The sequence below is a fragment of the Benincasa hispida genome, chromosome 11, assembly GCF_009727055.1.
Source record: "Benincasa hispida cultivar B227 chromosome 11, ASM972705v1, whole genome shotgun sequence".
Taxonomy (NCBI): Eukaryota; Viridiplantae; Streptophyta; class Magnoliopsida; order Cucurbitales; family Cucurbitaceae; genus Benincasa; species Benincasa hispida.
In genome coordinates, this window is record NC_052359.1 from 12,605,112 (window position 1) to 12,625,938 (window position 20,827).

The following is a 20,827-nucleotide window of genomic DNA, read 5'->3' on the forward strand; positions in this document are numbered from 1 at the left end:
CATGGACACAACATATTTTATAGTGCTAAGAGTGCAACTATGAGTTTTTAGTAGAGTGATCCACAGTTGATGAATATTGGTTAATTTAATTAAAGAGTTTAGATTAACCTTGAATCATTAGAGCTTATAATCTGTAGGTTCATTAGGTCCCCTACTAGCTCACAACGGGTAAACAAGAACCAATAGTTTTGAAAAAAAATTGAATCGTTCAAATTAATTTAGGGAATAATATTAACTGTATATGATACAATTAATACAATATATAAAGATACATTATAATATAAAGTTAATTTTGAATGAGATTAAAAATAAAACTATATAATAAAAAGGAGATTTATTATATATGAATAAGATTCAAATAATAATATGAATTAGAATCATATTATAATAATATGAATTAGATTCATATTAAAATTATCGATTAAAAATTAACATGAATGAAATTCATATTAAAAACTATAGGTTATAAGAGATAGGGATGACAACCGGGTTGGGATGCACTCCCCATCCCTGTCCCCACTCCATTCCTCATTTTGAGGAGTCGAGGTTGGATCGGGGAATCCTCGTTCGGAGATGCGGGTCCCCGCAAGAAAAATCTCCGCTTTTTATTTTATTATTTTTATTATTTAAAATTAACTAAGTTTAGTATTTACATTGGAATTGTAAATTTTTAGTAAGAAATTAGTATGATTGTTCCGCATATTTGTTTGAATTAACAATTAAAAAAATATTTTAATATTTTTTAATTATAAATTGATAAAAATAAAAAATAAAAAACTGAAAATAGTTGTTGTTCAGCTACAGTTTATATATAATAATTAAAATTAGGGGAAAAAAAAACTGAAAACATACATACATACATACAATTTATATATTAACAATTTAAAAAATCGGGACAAGGGCGGGGATCGAGTTCAGAGTGAGGATCCCCTTCCCATCCCTGCTCGATCGGGATTTAAATCCCCATTTTGACCTTCGTACCCAGTCAACCGGAGATTCTCCGCCCCGATCGGGTGAGGAACTCGACCTTATGGGGAATTTTACCATCCCTAATAAGATAGATTATATTTAAATAATATTCAAATAACTTAATTAAAATTAAAAAAAACTCAATTAAATATTTAATTTTTATTAATTGATTAATTAAATTATTGTAATTAACAATTAATTAAATTAAATTAAATTGGTTTAATTTAATTAATGGGTGAAGTGGGTGGTTTTCATTTTTCTTTCCCACTCTACTTTAAAAACAAGGTGAGGGAAGTTTTCTTGTGATGTATGGTTTTTGCATAAGAAAACTTACTTTCTTCCCATCACATCTCTCGCTCAAGTTTTTGCGGAGAAATGGTTTATCAGTAAAAATACTCTACTGTAACAAAATTGATTCCCTGTTTCTTTCAAAAGAAGATTCCCATGAACCGGTTCATTTCTAGAGAATAGCAGGGAAGACATTTTAGAGGCGCCCCTGTACGTGAGAGATTGGTTGCGGAGAAGATTGAAGACCTAGAGAAGATTTGAAGAAATGTTCTTCAAAGATAAGTTTCCCTTTTCCAATATTTCTTACTTAGCCTATTTTATTGTATTGTGAATGCAATATGTTCTTATTTTCTATATTGTGAATTCTAAATAAAATCAAAGCAATATGTGATCACTCGCTTCTGCTAGAGATTCACATCCCTTCAGATTATCTATAAGCTCCCTATGGTAGATTTATGTTCAAGGAACTCCTTTCCTTATTTAAGGTATCAACCATCTTTCAAAGAATCGATCAATACACAAATTAGATATTTCAAATTGATGAATCAAACTTACATATATAAAATTCTCTTTTCAAATCTTAGATGAATTAGAAAATATAAAAAATGTAGGAAACTTATTATAAAGATTGGTACGAAAGACTAGCAATATGCCAAGCCTCAAATAGAGAGGTCATAAGAAATGAAAGAATCATAAAGGAAAAGTCATAAACGAGAGACACAAGTAGGAGTGCTCCAAAAAACCGATGACTTGAAAACCTGATCAACCTAATCCAATTTGTACGATTCGAGTTGGGTCATAAACTCATTTGGGTTGGGCTGGGTTCGAATAAATGAAAACTTTATGGGTTACATTGGTTTATGAGTTCACTTAAAATAATACAAACCAACCCGAACTTAATATTAATTTTAAGGGTAAAATACACTTTTGGTCCAGGTTTGGGGTGAGCGTCTATTTGGTTCGTCAAGTTTTAAAAGATATACTTTAGTATCTGAGGTTTTAAAAATAGTTTTAAATGGTCCCTCAATCTATTTGATCATTAGTTGACTAATAAAAAAATGACATGACATATTGAGGTGTCAAATTAGGTGGATAACTTTATTAAATTTACATTTTATTTCATATTACATAGTTTTTCTTTTTCTTTTTATAATACTCTCTCTCCCTCTCTTCATCTTCTTCTCCAATATTTTCTTTCTCATCTTCTACAATGGAATCATCCTCCTTCTCTTTTTTCTCCATTGTGGTCAACGATTCTCTACCTTCACATACAATGTAACTCCACCAAAACCTAAACAATGGCGGCCTTCGCTAAATTGCATTACTGAACATACAAAATGAAGTTACACAGTTTAAAATCAACTAAGATTTGAAAAGCATAATATATATCTTTAATTGGTAGAGGGTTAAATCCCATCAATAATTGTTGCACACTTTAATTGAAGATAATATCCCAACCCCAAAAACGTTGCAAATCGCCAATCAGATGGAAGCCAGAAGAAATTCAAATTGCAAAACTTTCATTAGTGCCAAATTAATTTAAAAAGAAAAACAAACGAAATAGAAGAAATTGGGAGTGGAAATGAATGAAGGAAAAGGTAGAGGAAGAGGAAGGTGAGGTAGAAATCTGGAAGTGGACTACATGATGAGGCACTAAGCAAAGCTAGGATTGGCAAAAATCCCCGCGGGATCGGGGGTGGGGAATCCCCGATTTGACCAGGGATGGGGTCAAATCAAGGATAAAAGATGGGGTCGGGATGGTATCTTAGCCCCGTCCCCAACCTCGACCTTGTCCTGAATATTTGTTTTCTTTAATAATTTTTAATAATAATAACAATAATAAATAAATTAATATATATATATATATAAATAAATAGTAGCTAAGCTATTGTTTTATTTTTTTATTTTTACTTTTATTTTTAATTTATTTCATAATATAATAACGAGGATTTTTTCTCTGAGGGACCCAATCCTCGAACGGGGATTCCCTGACCCCGACTCCGATTCCCCAAAATGGGGAATGAGGCGGGGATGGGGAGTGCATCCCCGGCCCCACGCTGCCCCGTTGCCAACTCTAGCTATTTCAAGCTACACTTTTGTGCAATATTGTTTTTTTTGTGTGTGTGTTTTTTTAATGGAATGATGTTAAACTTATTCACTTCATTTAAAATTTGACACCTTAACATGTCATGTCATTTTTCATTAGTCAAATTGATTGAGGGACCATTTAGCGTCATTTTTAAAACATAATGGACTAAAATGTATCTTTTGAAACTTCAGCGACCAAATAGACACTCACTTTAAACCTCAGGGACCAAAAGTGTATTTTGCTCACATTTTAAAAAGTATGTTTCTTTTACTTATGATACAATTATACATACATGTACTTACTTAAATTTTAGTTAATTTCATGATGTTTAGAACTTTATTCTCCAACAACTCTTATAATTAATTTTTTAGCACTTTGTAAGAAAGCTTTCATAATCTAATTGAAATTGAGTTGTTAATCTTGATTCAATATGTTAAAGTAATTAAATAAATTTTATACATGTTAACATTTTACTTATTTTTTGAACAAAAACTTATAGAAATGACCCGAATAACCCAAACCAACCCAATCTAATTATTTCATGGTTGGATTGGATTAGGTTCATTATTTAATAAGGATTATTTAGGTTGAAGAGCCTTCCAACATGAATAATTGGGTTGGGTATAAAAAGTACTTCAACCCAACTCAACTCAACCCATAAACACCCCTAAATACACGACCAAAACTTTGGTTGCATCCAATAAATCTCATTGGAAAAATGATCAAAGATGATTTTTCAATCACTATGGGCTATTGAAAATTGAAGAGAATGGATGATCATTGGAGCTTGCTGGGTGTCATGGTCATGTTTATCCAAGACCTGTTGCCCATGACTGCATAACCATCTCAACCCCTTTTTATGATGCTTTCATCTTATATATTTCATTATGTGAGTTAGTATGCTTTGTTAGTTCATCTTGTTGTAAGTGATCACTTGCCTCTGTCTATATGCAAGGGTGACAGTCACAAAATTGCTAGAATGCATTACATGGGGATAAGACTAACCATATATCCTCATACCCGGAGTGGTATGCTATAAAGTCGTTGTTGTTGCTTATTGCTTTCTAGCCTACTACAATATTTCTTCTCTCAACTTATACTTTCAAACGCTTGAGAAAACCTGTTTTCTAAAACTGTTTTCTTCAAAACAGGGGTAGAGGTTGCGAAAGGCACCCATTTTGTCATCGACGATCCGAATTCGAAATGGCTGACTTATTTGTGAGTGGGAACACGTGTTGCATAATCACTAAGTGAAACTTCTGAAAGTGCGATTGTGACAGCTGGTATCAGAGCTATGCCGACTTACAGAGGGAAAAATCAGTAATCATGTCAGCAACCAAGAAATTGAACAAGTCCCAAGCATACAGATTGGTAGTAGGGTTGGCCAAAATCCCCGCTGCAGGGACCTACTTCTCCAGTGGGGAATCCCCATCCTTGTCCCCGCCTTTAATTGGCGAGGACGGAGGCAGGGATGGGGGGAAACACCCTCCACGAGGACGGGGATGGGGAGTCCCCCTCGCCACGCCCCGACCTTGTTGACAACCCTAGTTGGTAGAGATGGAAGAGGAAATGCTCTACCTAAGAAAAGTCCCTGATAGTATTTGTTTCTTGGAAATTCGATTGCAAGAAGTTGCCGAGAAAGTTGACAAAATTGATGCGGTAGTTAGCTGCCTAGACGAGTTACACGTCAAAGAATTGATGATAAGGGTTGAGACCTTAGAGACAAAGGTTGCATGATCTGGTAGCTTTGAGCATGGGGATAGCTCAACAGTCTTTGTTGCCCATATAGAGGAACACATTGAAGAGTTAGATGACTCCCAAAAAGCAATAATTTAGATGGCAACTGATCTATTCAAAGATTTTTTTTATCAATTCTTAATGTCGTCAGAGACGAGATTGCAGATGTGAGTGCGAGAGTGAATCTCACTATCCGAGCTGTAGGGAACCAAGCCCTACCTGGGGGAGCAATCCAAGTTAACAGGATAAAGATCCCGAAACCAAAACCCTTCTATGGGGTGCGAGATGTGAAGGCCTTGGAGAATTTTATTTTCGACCTTAATCAATACTTCAAGGCGAAAAACACCGTGATAGAGGAGTCAAGAGTCATTAGCAACCATGCATCTAGCTAAACATGCAAAATTTTGGTGAAGATCACGATTTATGGACATGCAAGAAGGATGTTGCACAATAGATACCTAGGATAAATTGAAACAAGAACTTCATTCACAGTTCTTTCCTGAGAACATTGAGATTTTGACCTGGCGGAAACTCCAAGAATTGAAACATATAGGCAAAATTAGGGATTATGTAAAAAAAATTGTGGGATTTATGTTGGACATACGTGATATATTTGAGAAAGACAAAGTTTTTTGCTTTGTCGAAGGGTTGAAACCCTGGGAAAAAACGAAGCTGTATGAACAGAGAGTACAAGGTCTCTCCTTTACCTACGCGGCAGCAGAATGACTATAAGACCTCGATAGGGACTCTCAAGATGTGAGAAAGCAACCAACTTCCTCAAATCAAGGAAATAGAAACATTCGTTCAAGTCCTCCCAGGCTTGGGGGAGGAGACAAGAACACAGGTGGAGATCATAAGCCCTACCAGCATAAATTTGGGAACAATTGGCAAAGGTCGCCACAATAGTATAACAACTATAATCATCCACTGTCCTGCTACATATGCAAAGGACCACATAGAGCAAGTGAATGCTCGAATCGAACTGCCTTTAATGCCTTCCAAGCCACCCTAGCCTCGGGCTTGGAAGACAAGACCAAAAAGGTCGAGCACCGATCAGGCCGAAGAGAATGACAATCCCATAATGGGAGCATTAAAATTTTTTTCTGCTCTCTAGAAGAAGATGGGAAAGATGAAGGAACCACTGCAAAGAGGGCTCATATACGTGGATGCGTGGGTCAACCAGAGATCGGTCAAGAGTATCATGGTTGACTCTGGGCAAACTGCAAATTCATGACTGAAATAGAGTCTCGTCATCTGAACCTACCCTGGGAAAAGACGTTGGAAAAATGAAAGCCATGAACTCCGCAACCTTTCCTATTACAGGGATAGCAAAGAGAACGCCAATAAAGTTAGGGGATTGGAAAGGCCTTGCCGACTTTGTAATTGTTGAGATGGACGATTTTGACATAGTGTTAGAGATGGAATTCTTACTCGAGCACAAAGTTATATCAATGTTCCTCGCCAAGTGCCTATGATTATCGGGTCTACGCCCACCGTAGTTCAATCCAACATCAAACATCTAAATGGGATAAAAACGATTTTAGCCCTTCAACTAAAAAGAGGCCTTGCACATGACGAGCCCACATTCATGGCCATCCCGATTGAATCAATCAAAACTGTGGAAGAAAAGGTCCCTCAAAACATCATGTGTGTCTTGGAAAAGTATCACGATGTCATGCCATATAGTTTGCTTAAATCCTTACCTCCATGGAGGGGGATCGACCATGAGATTGAACTGCTACCAAGGGCGAAGCTGGCTGCTAATAATGCATATTGTATGGCTCCACTAGAATTGACTAAACTCCGAAAGCAACTAGATGATTGTTGAGCACAAGGTTTATTAGACCAACAAAAGCTCCATATGAGGCCTCAGTGTTGTTTCAAAAGAAGAAAGACGGAAGCCTTCGGCTATGCATTGACTATCGAGCTTTAAACAAGCTCACTATTCATAATTAGTAGCCTTTACCCATCATCACAGACTTATTTGATGTCTCCATGGCACCGAACATTTCTCGAAATTAGACCTCTGGATGGGATACTACCAGGTTTGGATTTCCAAAGAAGATGAACTAAAGACGACCTGTGTCACGAGGTATGAGGCCTTTCAATTTCTCGTGATGCCCTTTAGCCTCACCAACGCCTGACAACTTTCTGTACATTGATGAATCAGGTGTTTTACGAATACCTTGACAAATTTGTCGTAGTATATCTAAACGACATTGTGGGCTATTGTGCGTCAATGGAAGATTACTAATGCCATTTCCAACTAATCTTAGAAAAGTTGAAGAGGAACCAACTATAGGTAAAAAGAAAGAAGTGTTCTTTACCCAAGAACGTATGAACTTCCTTGGCCACGTGATCGAGTGTGGTCGAATTGGCATGGAAGAGGGTAAAATGGCTGCTTGAGATTGGAAGGTGCCAACATCTGTGATAGAGCTATGTTTCTTCCTCGGACTAGCTAATTACTATAGGTGATTTGTAGAAGGATTTTCCAGAAAGGCAGGACCTTTGATCGAGTTGTTGAAGAAGGATAACCATTGGAGTTGGACTCCTGAATGTCAAGCTGCCTTCTAGGGCTTGAGGAAAATGATGATTGAAGGGTCAATTCGCGAAATTACCGGCGTGATCAAACATTTCGAAGTTGAGACAGATGTTTCTAATTTTGCGTTGGGTGGTGTTCTCCTTCAAGACGGACACCCCATCGTTTACGAGAGCAGAAAACTGAATGATGCGGAAAGGAGGTATACAATATTTGAAAATAAAATGTTGACAGTATGCCTGGAGACAATATCTCTTAGGGGCCAGATTCGTGGTCAAAACATACAACAACTCTATTTGCCACTTTTTCAACCAGCCAAAATTGTCGTCAAAGTAGGACGATGACAAGAATGTTTGGCAAAATTTAATTTCCAGTTTAAGTATAGACCGAGTAAAGGCAACCAAGCGGCGGACCCTCTTATTCGAAAGAGCGAACATGCGGTCCCGTGCATGTTTGCGTATCTGAAGGCAAGCACAGTGAGTGGAATGGTGCATGAAACTGTCAAGGCGCACTTGACAAATGACACATCGGCCCAAGCCATTATGCAATTAGCTAGGGAAGAGAAGACACACCTGTTTTGGGTCGAAGACGATTTATTCTATGCCAAGGGTAATTGTCTTTATGTTCCTCGATCCAGTGAGCTACGAAGATGACTAATGAAAGAATGTCATGACACGCTGTGAGCAAGACACAATGGTTGGCAGAGGACCTACGTGCTATTAAAACATGGTTATTATTGGTCGAGTCTCTGAGACGATGTTATGCAATTTACCAAGACTTGCCTTATCTACTAGTAAGATAAAGTAAAAAAGGGGAAAATTATCGGGTCTGCTGGAACCTTTACCTATGCCCTTTAGATTATGGGAGAGTGTATCCCTTGATTTTATCATCCATCTACCCAAGGTTAGGGTGTTCGAATTAATCCTTGTTATTATTGATTGGTTCTCAAAATATGCCACATTTATCCTAACATCGAAGATGTGTATGACCGTGATAACTACCCAATTTTTCCTTAAGTACATTGTGAGATTATAGGGTGTTCCTGCGAACATCGTTACTTATCACAGCGGGAGATACGCTGGGACCTTTTGGACGAAATTATTTAAGATTTTGGGATCTACGCTGAATATTTCTTCTAGTTATCGTTATCAAACAGGCAGCCAGACTAAACGTTTTTAACAACATGCTCGAAGAATATCTACGTCAAGTTATCGACGCCAGACAAAAGAACTGGGTTCAGTTATTAGATGTTGCTCAATTCAACTTTAACAGTAAAAAAAGCTCTGTAATTAGGAAGACACTCTTCGTGATAGTATGTGGCAGACAACCACTCATGCCATACCTGGTGGATCACCCTTATGCGGGCAAGAGCCCTCAGACGCATAATTTCACCAAAAAGTACAGTTAAACCTCTGAGATAGTATGTGCCTACTTAGAAAAAGTGTCTAGGAGAATAAAGAAATGGGCTGATATAAAGCGCATACCCTTTGAGTTCCAAGCTGGGGACAAGGTTCTGATCAAGTTGTGACTAGAAGAATTTTTTTTTTGGGCCAGAGAGACCAATGCCTTATACAGAAATATGAAGGACCAGTTGAGGTGATTGAGAGAATCGGGAAAACCTCGTATAAGGTTTAGTTACCCTCATGGATGAAGATCCATCCTATCGTCCATGTGAGTATATTGAAGCCTTATCACCCTGACCCTGATGACAAGTAGCGTAACATGTTAACGCGTCTACCCGTCACGATGAATAATCCAATTGAGAAGGAAGTTGAGTGGATTCTAGACAAACATATATGCTATATTGGAAGACCAAGATGAGAATTGACAAAATTTTGGTGAAGTGAAAAGACCTTCCCCACGAAGAAATCAGTTGGGAGCGCGTGGAAGCCCTGATGAATGCTGCTCCAACGATTATTGAGTTCGAGGAGAGTTGGTTGACAGGGACGTCAACCAATTAAGTGGGGGAGAATGTCACAATTATGCTTGTCCAGGGCCTGCTGCCCATGATCGGGTATGCTATAAAGCCGCCGTTGTTGCTTATTTCTTTCTAGCTTACTACAATCTTTCTTCTCTCAACTCATACTTTCAAATACTTGTGAAAACTTTTTCCTCTAAACCCGTTTTCTAAAATCGTTTTCTTCAAAACGAGGGTAAAGGTTGCGAGAGGCATCCAGTGCGCCATCGACGATCCAAATTCGAATTGGCTGACTTGTTCATGAATGAGAACAAGTGCCACACGATCGTTAAGTGAAGCTTTTGAAAGTGCGATTATGACACTGAGCACTCCAATCAAGCAACAATCAAAGAAAAACCATAAAGCTTTTTACTAAAAAAGGAAAAGAAAAAGATATTTTAGATAGTAAGAAATAGAAAGAGAGTAAAAGGGTATTGAAGGATAGATAGAGAAAAAAGAGAAAATTACTTTTCAGTTCTTAAATTTTGAAGAATATGTGTGTTTGGTCTTTGAGTTTTCAAAACATACCTTTTTAGTTCCCAAGTTTTTTAGAATAGGTTCATTTGGTTCCTAAGTTTTCAAAATATACCTTTCTAGTTTCTGGATTTTTAAAAATAGGTTTAAAAAGTCCCTATATTAATTTTTTTGTTATTATTTTAAATTAAAATTTATTTTTTTAAAGATTACCTATTCTCTCTAAAATTATTTTTTAAACATATTTTTGTTATTAAAAAGTTAATATAATTAAATAAAGTGAAAAAAAAATTATTTTAGAGACCTTTTAAACCTATTTGGGACTAAAAAGGTGCATTTTAAAAATTGAATGACTAAATACACCTATTCTAAAAAGTCAAGGACTAAAAATATATGTTTTGAAACTTGAGGACCAAATGCACATATTCTTTAAAACTCATGACTAAAAAAAAGTAATTTATCTAAAAAAGAAGAAAAATAAGAAAGGCAAGGTGATAAAGTGTAGATAAATGATTTATGTCCACCTACATGATAAATAAAACTTTGAACTTTTAGTTAAAAAGTTGAAAATATTAATACAACTTTGGAAAGTTATTTTCGATATTAATAACCCTTTAATTAGATATTAACTTTACTTTTTATTTTATTATTTTTTTTTGATCTTGTTAAGTCTAAGGAATTTTAATTATTCACTTTTCAATTTATGAAAAAAAATTGAGAAAATTTAATCACATCAATTTTCTTTTCTATATTTCTTGTCCATTTACATCGTTTTGTTATTTGTTTTCTTTTTTCATTATGTATTTTTTAGTACAACAATTATGAGATAATTATTGGACTTTCAATCTCAAGAAAGGGAGTGATGCCAATACTTAAGCTAGGTTGGAAAAAAATAAGGGTGTGTTTGGATTAACTAAGCTCCGTTTAGTAACCATTTTATTTTTTGTTTTCGTTTTTGAAAATTAAGCATATAGATACTACTTCTACTTCCAAATTTCTTCTTTTGTTATCTATTTTTTAACCAATGGTTTAAAAAACCAAGCCAAATTTTGGAACTAAAAAAAAAGTAGCTTTCAAAAAGTTATTTTTTGTTTTTGAAACTTGACTAAGAATTCAACCATTATACTTAAAAATATGCAAATCATTGTAAGAAATGTGTATGAAATAAGCTTAAATTTCAGAAACAAAAACCAAGAACTAAATGATTACTAAAGGGGATTTAAGTATTTAATTTAGAAAATAAGTCATTTTATAAAAAATTGAAGTACTTGACAACCACTCAAAATATTTTTGAAGTGTATTTTAACCAGATTTTATTAACCGAGTTTAAATAAAAATGATTTTTTGAAAATATTTTTTACTCTAGGCAATCCAAATGGGCCCTTAAGTATACCTGAAGTAGTCGATGTTATATTTCAATTTCAATTTAATATTGTTATTAATATGGCCCATGTGCAGTATCTACCATTTTATCTTTTTAGGCCTATTATTTTATTATGCCAATTAAGTAAAAGACAATTTCTAAATTAAGTAACAAATACTTCCCTAATTAAACACCATATGTGTCTATATAAAGATAAAAACTCTAGCGATTGATCCTCTCCTCATTATGTAATTATTTTCTACTCATCAATAAATCTAATTAAGTTTTAAAGGGAGAGAAACACAATCCATTGGGAGACCATTACCATGGATCAAACTATGTTATTATAACTAATGTTATTGTGAAAATCATATAGTTAAAAGATTTTGGCATTTATTGTTTTAAATAATATTAGGGTTTTATTGTATAATCACGAAGTTAAAACTTGTAATCGACCATATATTTTTCGAAAGACAAAACAAAATTGAAAACCCTACTAATATGAGAGTGATTAAGAAATTGTTAAAATCATTTTTGTCATTTTCTAAATCACTCCAAAATTGATTTCAATAGTATAAAAATTGTGTTTAAAAGTGCAAAATTAAACATTAAATTTATTTTGAGTGATTAAAAATTTGGTTGGGAGTAATTTTAAAACAAAAATGATTTTAACAATTTAAAAAAACACTCCAAAATATGCATTTAGTGATATAATAAAAAGAAATCAATTTCATGAATCTAAGGATGTATTTGGAGTACATTTTCAAGAGTTTAATTTAAAAATTAAACCATTTTGGAAGAAATTTAGATGTTTGACAACCACTTAAAAATAGCTATTCAAGTGTATTTTAATCAGTTTTTATCAAAATATTTAATCTAAACGGACCCTAAATCTTTTTAGGTGGTAAGTTTAAGGTTAGTTTTCCATTTTGTAGTAAGGCATTATCACTTGACCAAAGGATCCAAGAAATATAATAAAATAAAATAAAAAATTAAAAAAACGCAACCAAAAGATAAATTCGATTTCTCACAACGAACTCATCAAATAAAGAAAAAAATATATAAAGAAAATATAAATTTCATTTGCAGGGTTACCATATTAATTACATGATGAGAACCAATCATAGTAAGAAGAAAGAAACCAACGGTAGAATAATGTTAAAAAATTTTAAAAATAAATAATTAAATAAATGATTTTTTATTATTAAAAAATTTAATTTCGAAGTGACATCCAGAGCATATACAATACAAGACGAGTCTGGTTAATTGGTTTCTTCCTCCATTGTTTCATATTCATTTTCATTTCTAACAGATGCCTTCATCTCCATTCTATTTCTATCTTTGATTTCCATTTTTGTGCTTTTTTTTTTTTTTTTTTTGCTTTACCTGATTATGGAGGCGCCCTCCTTTGTTTCTAAAGCGAGGACTGCCTTTCATTCCGCGGCTGCTAAAGCGGAGCGAGTTTTCTTCGACTTTAAATCCGATCCAGCAGGTTTGCACAATCTCATCCATTCTCTAAATTTGCTCCCCCTTTTTTTGTTGGATTCTTCATTTCGTTTTTACCCTTTTCCCCCCTATGATTCTCGGTCTCTGAATCGCTGAAGATTTTGATAAACGAGTGCCTAAGGATCTGGTGAAACCATCCGACGACAAGACTTCTAAGAACGAAGATGAGATAAGGGTATGATTCTGTTTTGTTTTTCTTTGTTGACCCAGTCCCTTTTGATTGACTTATGTGCTTTTAATGCTCTTTGTTTTGATGTTCATTGAAATTCCATAATCGAAGCTGCTCATTTTTCCTTTTCGCCATTAATTCAGGAAATTATGTTGTAGTTTTTCTGTTTAGATTTCTTTAGAAGAAAGTAAGATAGGAGAGGAAAAATGTTTTCAACGTTCTTTTATTTGAAAAGGGTCAACTTCATTAGCTGAAGTGGAGATCAGGTTGACCGGCTATTTTGCCTTTTGTTGTACCTTATCACCATTTCATACTTATCTTGTAAAACAAATGGAGCGCAGGCCTTTTATTGAATTTGGAAATGTTTATTTCTACTATCTATGGTCATTCATAATCTGCATTTACTCTGGATAAAGTTTCAAAAAGAATTTCAGTGTTTATATATCTTCGGTATAAGACAATTTCTAAAGCGGATGTTATAATATAATTGCATTGTTTTCATGCAATGTGGGATGTTTCAGAGTCACAGTGAGCCAAAGCACTCGAGGTGGAGACCGTCGAACATAGGGACAAAACAGGACTGGCAAGATAAATTCAAAAACATACGAATAGGAAAGAAAGCTGCCGAGGAGACTGAAAAAGTTGAAAATCCAACCATGGCTGTACCATTTTATGATGAGAATTTGTACCTACTGAACATGAAAAATGATATTGAAGCAAAGGTATTAAACATTCATAAATATATAGTGTTTTCTGATGTATTTTGTCTTAATCTGTATAATCTCTATTAAGTTACCTAACATGGTGCGTAAGTGGATCCAACTTCCAAGCTGTGATATCATATGTAACTAATTCTTTTATTAGAGAGAGAAAAAAGGTTTTACAGACATTAGCAATTAGGAAAGGAGTAACCTTAATGTGATTAGGTAAACTTGAAGAAAACCCCATAACATTTGCAAGTCAACAGGTGTCATTGACCATTATAGGCAATACATAGAGGTGATGACTCTGGAATTAATCATAATCTTTATAATATAATTAAGAACTGTCTTGTTAAATGAATTTTTTTTCTTATACTAACTTGTCTCATATTTATTTAGAATGCAGAAATAGTTCCATCAGTTGAAAGTTTTTTGGCTATTGACAAAGCTAGTATTCCTCCCCTTTCAGTTATAAAGCAGTTGGCCATAGCTGTTGAGTGAGCTTCTTTTCTTTCACATTTTCGATATTTTGCTTTGCATTCTTTTGTTTTTCTTAGATTTCTTGGTGGATCTTGTATTCACACAGTTATTTTCAAGGATAAAGAACTCCCTGGTACTTGGTTCTTAAGTGTTGACTTTGTTCTCCTATAAACTATTTGACAAGATGAGCTTGCAATGCGAGTTGTTTCTGATACCTCAATATCCATACTTTTGACCTAGGGCTGGAAAGAAATCCAAGTCAATGAAGAGTTTGGTTGCTTCATCAGGAGATTCTTCACCAAGAGAGAAATCTGGGTTGAGTCTATCTTCTGTTAGGGCATTAATGCTTCGTGAAAAGGAGGAAAAGAGTTCAACTGCATTTCGTCATGATGAGAGAATTCAATCTTTGATTTGTTCACTCTTTGATGCAGGTACATGAACATTCCAGGTGATTCATTATGGATTTACTTGAGGAACAATGATATATTCTAGTAATTTCTTGCATATTATCCTGCAACGATCTTTCATTTCCGTTGTAATATCTGCAAGATGTGCGCAGAGGGAGATTTTCTCAAAAGGAGCTTTGGCACTGCTTCAGAGGGCACAATTGTGACATCCTTGCCTAAAGATATTCATGGTGCTCCTCCAGATAGCCTTCTTGTTAAGATATCTGAAGTTATAGGAAGCTTTAGATCTGTACGGAAAATGGCACTTTTTTGGTGCAGAATTGTTGATGAAGTGAGTTCACAATGTAGAACTTGACTATGCTATCTAAGGAATGGTTACAAATCATGAAAATAATCCTTTTGTACTCAAAGCTTATTGTTCAAAATTTTGTAGATATCTTGTTTTAGAGGAAGAATTTGCATTCATAAAGTCTTCAGTTTAATTTGCATTTACACATACTTTTTCATGTCCAAGGACACTTTGTTCATGCTTACCTGATAGCTCAACCCTTTTTATGTCTGTAACTAATGAAGTTTGTTTGGAATCATTTTATTATGCAGATGAGAAGATTCTGGTCAGAAGAACAATATCTACCTGACATTCCAATAGATGAAATTCCAGATTTAAATTCATGTCTTCTATATCAGCGATTCCAGGTTATAAATTGTTGTGTCTCTCGCAAAAGACGTCATGAGATAGCAACTGACTCGTTAGATGCTGCACTACGGGAAGCAAGTTCAAATGCTGAATCAAGAACATCCGAAATAACTATTCCTGGAAACACTCTCTTGTATGCGAGACTCAATAATGGGGAACTTGCACTTCGACTAGGTGCTGATTGCCCATTTGGTAACCATAAAATGTTGGAAACTGGTGAAGCAGTTTACTCTCCTGTTACACAGGTTAGGCTAATAATATTGGATCTTTTCTTCAGTGTTGAAGAATGCAAAGGCTTAATCAAACCTATTTTTGGTGGACAGGAAGGACCGCTGCTAACAGAAGACGTCATTAAAGAAACAGAGGAGTTTGTCCTTCGAACTGGAAGGTATATTATTGCACCATTTTTTAGTCTTATCAGTATATCATTCGGTATTTCTGCCTGACAACTGCAAAATCTCCAATGCTCAGTGTGGGTGCTGGATGTTCTCAACTTCTTTCAGACATGCAAGCTTTCAAGGTCACTTTCTACTGTCAATATCTGTCGTCCACCATATTGATAGACTGTGTACTTAAGTTGATACGTGTTGGTAGACTAACTTTGCAGTTACTATTAATCTAGGCTGCCAATCCTGGGTGTATCTTGGAAGATTTTGTAAGATGGCACTCCCCTCCTGATTGGACAGAACCTGAACCGAGTAATGATAGTATAGATTCTCCTGTTGGTAGTGATTCAAGAGGTCAACTTAGTAGCCGAATGCAAAAAGAAGGTGTAGAACTCTATCTGATATTCACTACGACTTAATTTTGTCACATTATGGATGATATTTCTCATAAATTGGATTTTTAATATTGGACTTAGTTTGAGGGACTGTCCTGCTATTTAATTTATTATTATTATTTTTGAATTGGAGCGACAGAAGCTATTAATTTTTTTTTAGCTTGCTTTGGCTATAGTTGTATGAATTAGGAACATTCACTGGGGGATGAATGTCAGTGGGTATAATAGCCTTGTTATCCAGACTTAGAAATTATGACATACACGCTAAGTTTTATGACTTCTATTCCTGCCAGGTAATTTGTGGCGTGAACTGTGGGAAACATCAAAACCGGTGCCTGCTGTTAAACAGGCACCACTCTTTGATGAGGATTTGGTTGTGTAAGTTGAAGGAATAAAAAATTGGTTACTGTTTATTTACTCTATATTTGACAGATATGGATCTTGAAACTGTGGCACTAAACTCTGGTATTGCAGGGAAGGGATTCTGAATGATTTAGAGGACTTGCCACCTTCTGAGCTGTTTGAGCCGCTGTTCATTTCTTTAGTAAGTTGATAATTACCACACTTCTTCCTATTGTCTTAAACTACTTCCTGGGAAATGTGCATGAATTTATCTGTCATCTTGAAAAGTTATAATTCTAGGCAGATTGGATCTCAAGAATGAAGCTTATCATTTTCGCACAATGTTATTCCTGCAAAGTAATAAATCAACTTCATCACTATTTTTGTATAGTTAAGATTCAAGAACGAACTGTGTGGGTGCTTGTCCCTGGTCATGTAGAGTGATGTTTTTGATGGATACAACTGTCATGTTGGCTTTTGTTAGTGTTAGGAATTGATGCGATAGGAACCACAAAATTGAAATAGAATATGTTCTGAAAACATGAAGAAGAAAATACTTCAGTAAAATATCTCAAGTAGTTTTCAACAACTTGAACACCTCCCTCCTGACTCTTGAGGGAGCTCCAACCAACACAATCATACAATTATTTGTCTTTCACTGTCTTGTACTCTATAACACCTCCTTTCTAGCTAACTAAATAAAAAGGAAAGAGAGAAGAAAATTTGTAACTCAGTAGCTGTGATGAATGACAAACTCACTTGAACACAATCATATCATGATGCTCTGTAAACTCTTTAGCAATCAATGTATATTTGCAGATTATATTTATTTTTGTAAATTTGTTATATTATTACTATTAAGAAATGTAGGGAAGTTCCTCAAGCATGCGATTCTTTAATCTCTTTTTTTCCTTTTTTTTTGGTGTTCCCTCGTCTTCTTTCATTTTTAAAGCTTGGTTTCTTATTAAAAAATCTCTCTTTTCATAGTTTCCTTGCATACATTCTGACATGCACTGTGATGAGTGTTAGTTCCTGAATGTAATACTCACTATTTGAAGAGAAAGATAGAATAGGAATTTATGAAAATTTAAAAGGGCAAATGATAGGACTGTCAGTTTAAACATATGTCCTTGTTAGATTGATGTTTCATATCTATAGTCCAAATCATACCCATATACGAAACTTTATTTTGCAAACACTTTGACCCGGATAGGTATAATAAGGAAAAGAATGCAATTGTCTAGTCAAATATATGTCATAATTAGACTATGATTTTTCATATGTATGGTCTAGATTACACAAAAATATGAAAGGATATACTTTTTCATCGTATCACTACTCAATCTTAATAGTTGTAACAGGGCAAAGGACATGACTCTTTGTTCAAACATATCTTTACTGTTAGAATGTGGTATTTTATATCTGTGGTCTAGATCACATCCGTACATAAAAATAATACACCACTTCACATGTAACTACCTCGACCCGAATAGTTGTAACAAGGAGTTAAATAGGAATTATTAAAAAATGTAGGACAAAATGGAGATACAAAGATTCTCTCTTATAGCCCCTTTTATATATAGTATAGATTATTGACTGATATGGATAAATCTTTATTATTATTATTAATTTTTTAAAATATATATGAAAAAAGGAAAAAGAAAAACTTTCTTTCAATTGAAGGTGTCTGTATAATTGTAACGAGAGTTTTCCATATGTATTGTGAAGATAACGAATGTTCCAAATTTGTCAGTCATCAATTATCACTTCGATACCACGAGTCTCTATGCTAACATAATCTTCTGCTCTATGTGCAGCTTGGTTTAGGATTCATAATGGCTGAGGAAAAGTTGGGTAAAAATAATAATTTGTCAAAGCTGTTCTATGACTGCAAGGGCTATGTTGTAGCAACTTGTCAAGGCAGCTCTTGGAGCAACAAAGTTGATGACATCTGTCAGGTTCGCTCCGTTGAGACTTCAATTTATATTTCTATGAAATTATTTTGGTAACAGAACTATCTCTCGTTTCTTACAAAGTTGCACTAATGGAATGGACGTGCTTTTCTTGCATTTGACGTGCAGCAAACTAATAGGCGAAGAAAAAAAAGAAAGAAAACTTATCATTTTACATCCATGTATCTGTTCATCTGAGATAGTCCTATTTCTTCTGGTTTAAAACTACAACTTTTTGCTGTTTTCATAATCGTATGGACGACAAATCATTTTAATGCTTTGGGATTGTGGCATCGTATGCAGTATTCAAGTGCTTATGAATTAAAATGTGTAGATCTCACATACAACCATGTCTTTCTTGATCACAAGAGAGTGTCGATTATTGCCCATGGTGGGCATAGGGGCAGCTAATAGAATGAACAGCATTTTTGAAACTTTTGTCGTATATTTATCGATTAGTATCAAATCCTGATCGTGATTGAAACTGATGTGTAATTATTTGAATCATTTAATTGTGAGAAACAGGTCTATGAAACAGTGGAGACTATGATGGTGAATCCAGAGGAAATTCTGAAGGCCATGAAGCAGCCAGAAGAATCAAACATGACAGCCAGTGAGCTGAAACGTCGTTTTAAGAAGCTGAGCCTGAACTTTGTGGGCAAGGATGGACAGTCAAGAAAATCTTCTCCAAGAAATGCAAACTCGGACGAAAGGCCCTCCTCACCACAACCGTTCTCGTCGTTCTTCGACAGTAAATCATCTTTATTTGCAAAGAAGCCTCCTAAGCCAGAAACTCCATCTGCTGCTACTCCTGTTGAAAATGGTTGGACATTTGTTTAGACAGACAGCTGAAAATTCTTCTGCCTGCCTCTGAAGTTTGGGATTTTGATTTTGATTTTTTGGATATCCTTTGGGATGGAATTGTAAATTTTACTGGTCCTTGTGTAGTATAAACAAAACAAGAGAGTCTTCTTCTTTCCTTGCAAGAGGAAATGTTCTTCTTTCTTTTTTTTCCTTTCACACCCCCCCCCCCCCTCCCTTCTCTCTCTCTCTCTCTTCTTTTCTTTTTCCATGTACATATATAACATGGGATTACATGGGTTTTTGTTGATTTACTTCTAATTTGCTGATAAGATATTAAACTTGACTGAATAAAGAGATTACTCATTTGTTGAACAGTACAACTCCCTATTTTCTCTTTGTGCCCTTTTTAAAAGTTTAGTTACATATTTAGTTTGTTATTGTGTCAGTGTACTTAGATTGCTCCATTTTAATTTCTGAATGGTTATGATATCTTATAACTAGTTTTGCTGTTAGTTCATGGGAAATAATATGACGAATATACTGTGTAATGTGTATGAAATGTGCCAAGGTTCCATATGAATGCTAAAATGAACTATACATTTGTAAGCACAAACTGCTTCACTAACTTCATTAGATTTTTTTTATGATCATTCATGATGAAATTAAGTCGAATGATATAGTAGATATCCAATCCAAGTAATACCAAAAGAACAATGTTGAAGGTGGCGTACGATCTAGAAATGAATTTAGAGTAACTAATGAAGATGATCGTACTTTCCATAAAGAATTAATTGAAAGTTCAAGTCTTATTAGAGCAGATCATACTCTTGTCTTTTGCATCAAATCCATTCCTTTACAACCCCTTTGATTCAAGTATTATTACAGAAGCCTAAGGTTCAGACATCTAATGAAGTGGGCAATCGAGTTGAGCGAAAATGATATTCATTTCAAGTCGTGGACAACAACGAAAGGAGCATGCAATGACGGGAGATATAACTAAGATCGAGGTCAACCAGGAAGGGGAATTGAGGTCGTGGTCTTCAACTCACTACTTTCAGTAAATCTAAGAGTGTGTTTGGTTTAACTTTTAAGTGTTTAATTTTGAAAATAAATCATTTTGAAAAAAATTATAGTATTTGGCAACCACTCAAAATAGCTTTTCAAGCACTTTCAAAGTGTATTTTAAATTATTTTCATCAAAAGAATTTAAATAAAAACGATTTTTTTGAAAAACATTTTCTTTCTCTAGTCATTCCAAATGGACACTAAACCTCTATTGGATCTTTTCAGTTGATGGATCATCCAAAACATGAAAGGATGTGGTAAAAGAACTTCACTAGTGTCTCCTAATGGGGTTATATGAGTCTGCATTCAACTTCAACTTTCAAGCCTCAAATAATGAGGCAGAGTATGAGGCATCCATTGCAAGATTGAAGGTTGCTTAATAAATGAGTGAATATTAAACTATTGTCCACAAGTTAGTCACAATCTTATGACACAATGAATAACAAGATAAATAGCAAAAAAAATAATAAAAGTAATTAAACACAATAACTGATAATCCAATTTGAT

General features: G+C 34.6%; 1 protein-coding gene across 1 annotated transcript; it reads left to right on the forward strand.

The window, feature by feature from the left end:
- The first annotated feature begins 12,637 nt into the window (after positions 1–12,637).
- Positions 12,638–19,629, forward strand: LOC120091781. The gene is made up of 14 exons (XM_039049902.1): positions 12,638–12,908; positions 13,021–13,097; positions 13,613–13,813; positions 14,192–14,289; positions 14,513–14,703; positions 14,832–15,010; positions 15,280–15,621; positions 15,700–15,764; positions 15,848–15,896; positions 15,999–16,146; positions 16,451–16,535; positions 16,632–16,701; positions 18,317–18,457; positions 18,977–19,629. Exons 1-14 carry the CDS (start codon positions 12,809–12,811, stop codon positions 19,289–19,291), a joined length of 2,061 nt encoding a protein of 686 aa, XP_038905830.1. The 5' UTR covers positions 12,638–12,808; the 3' UTR covers positions 19,292–19,629.
- Positions 19,630–20,827: the final 1,198 nt, after the last annotated feature.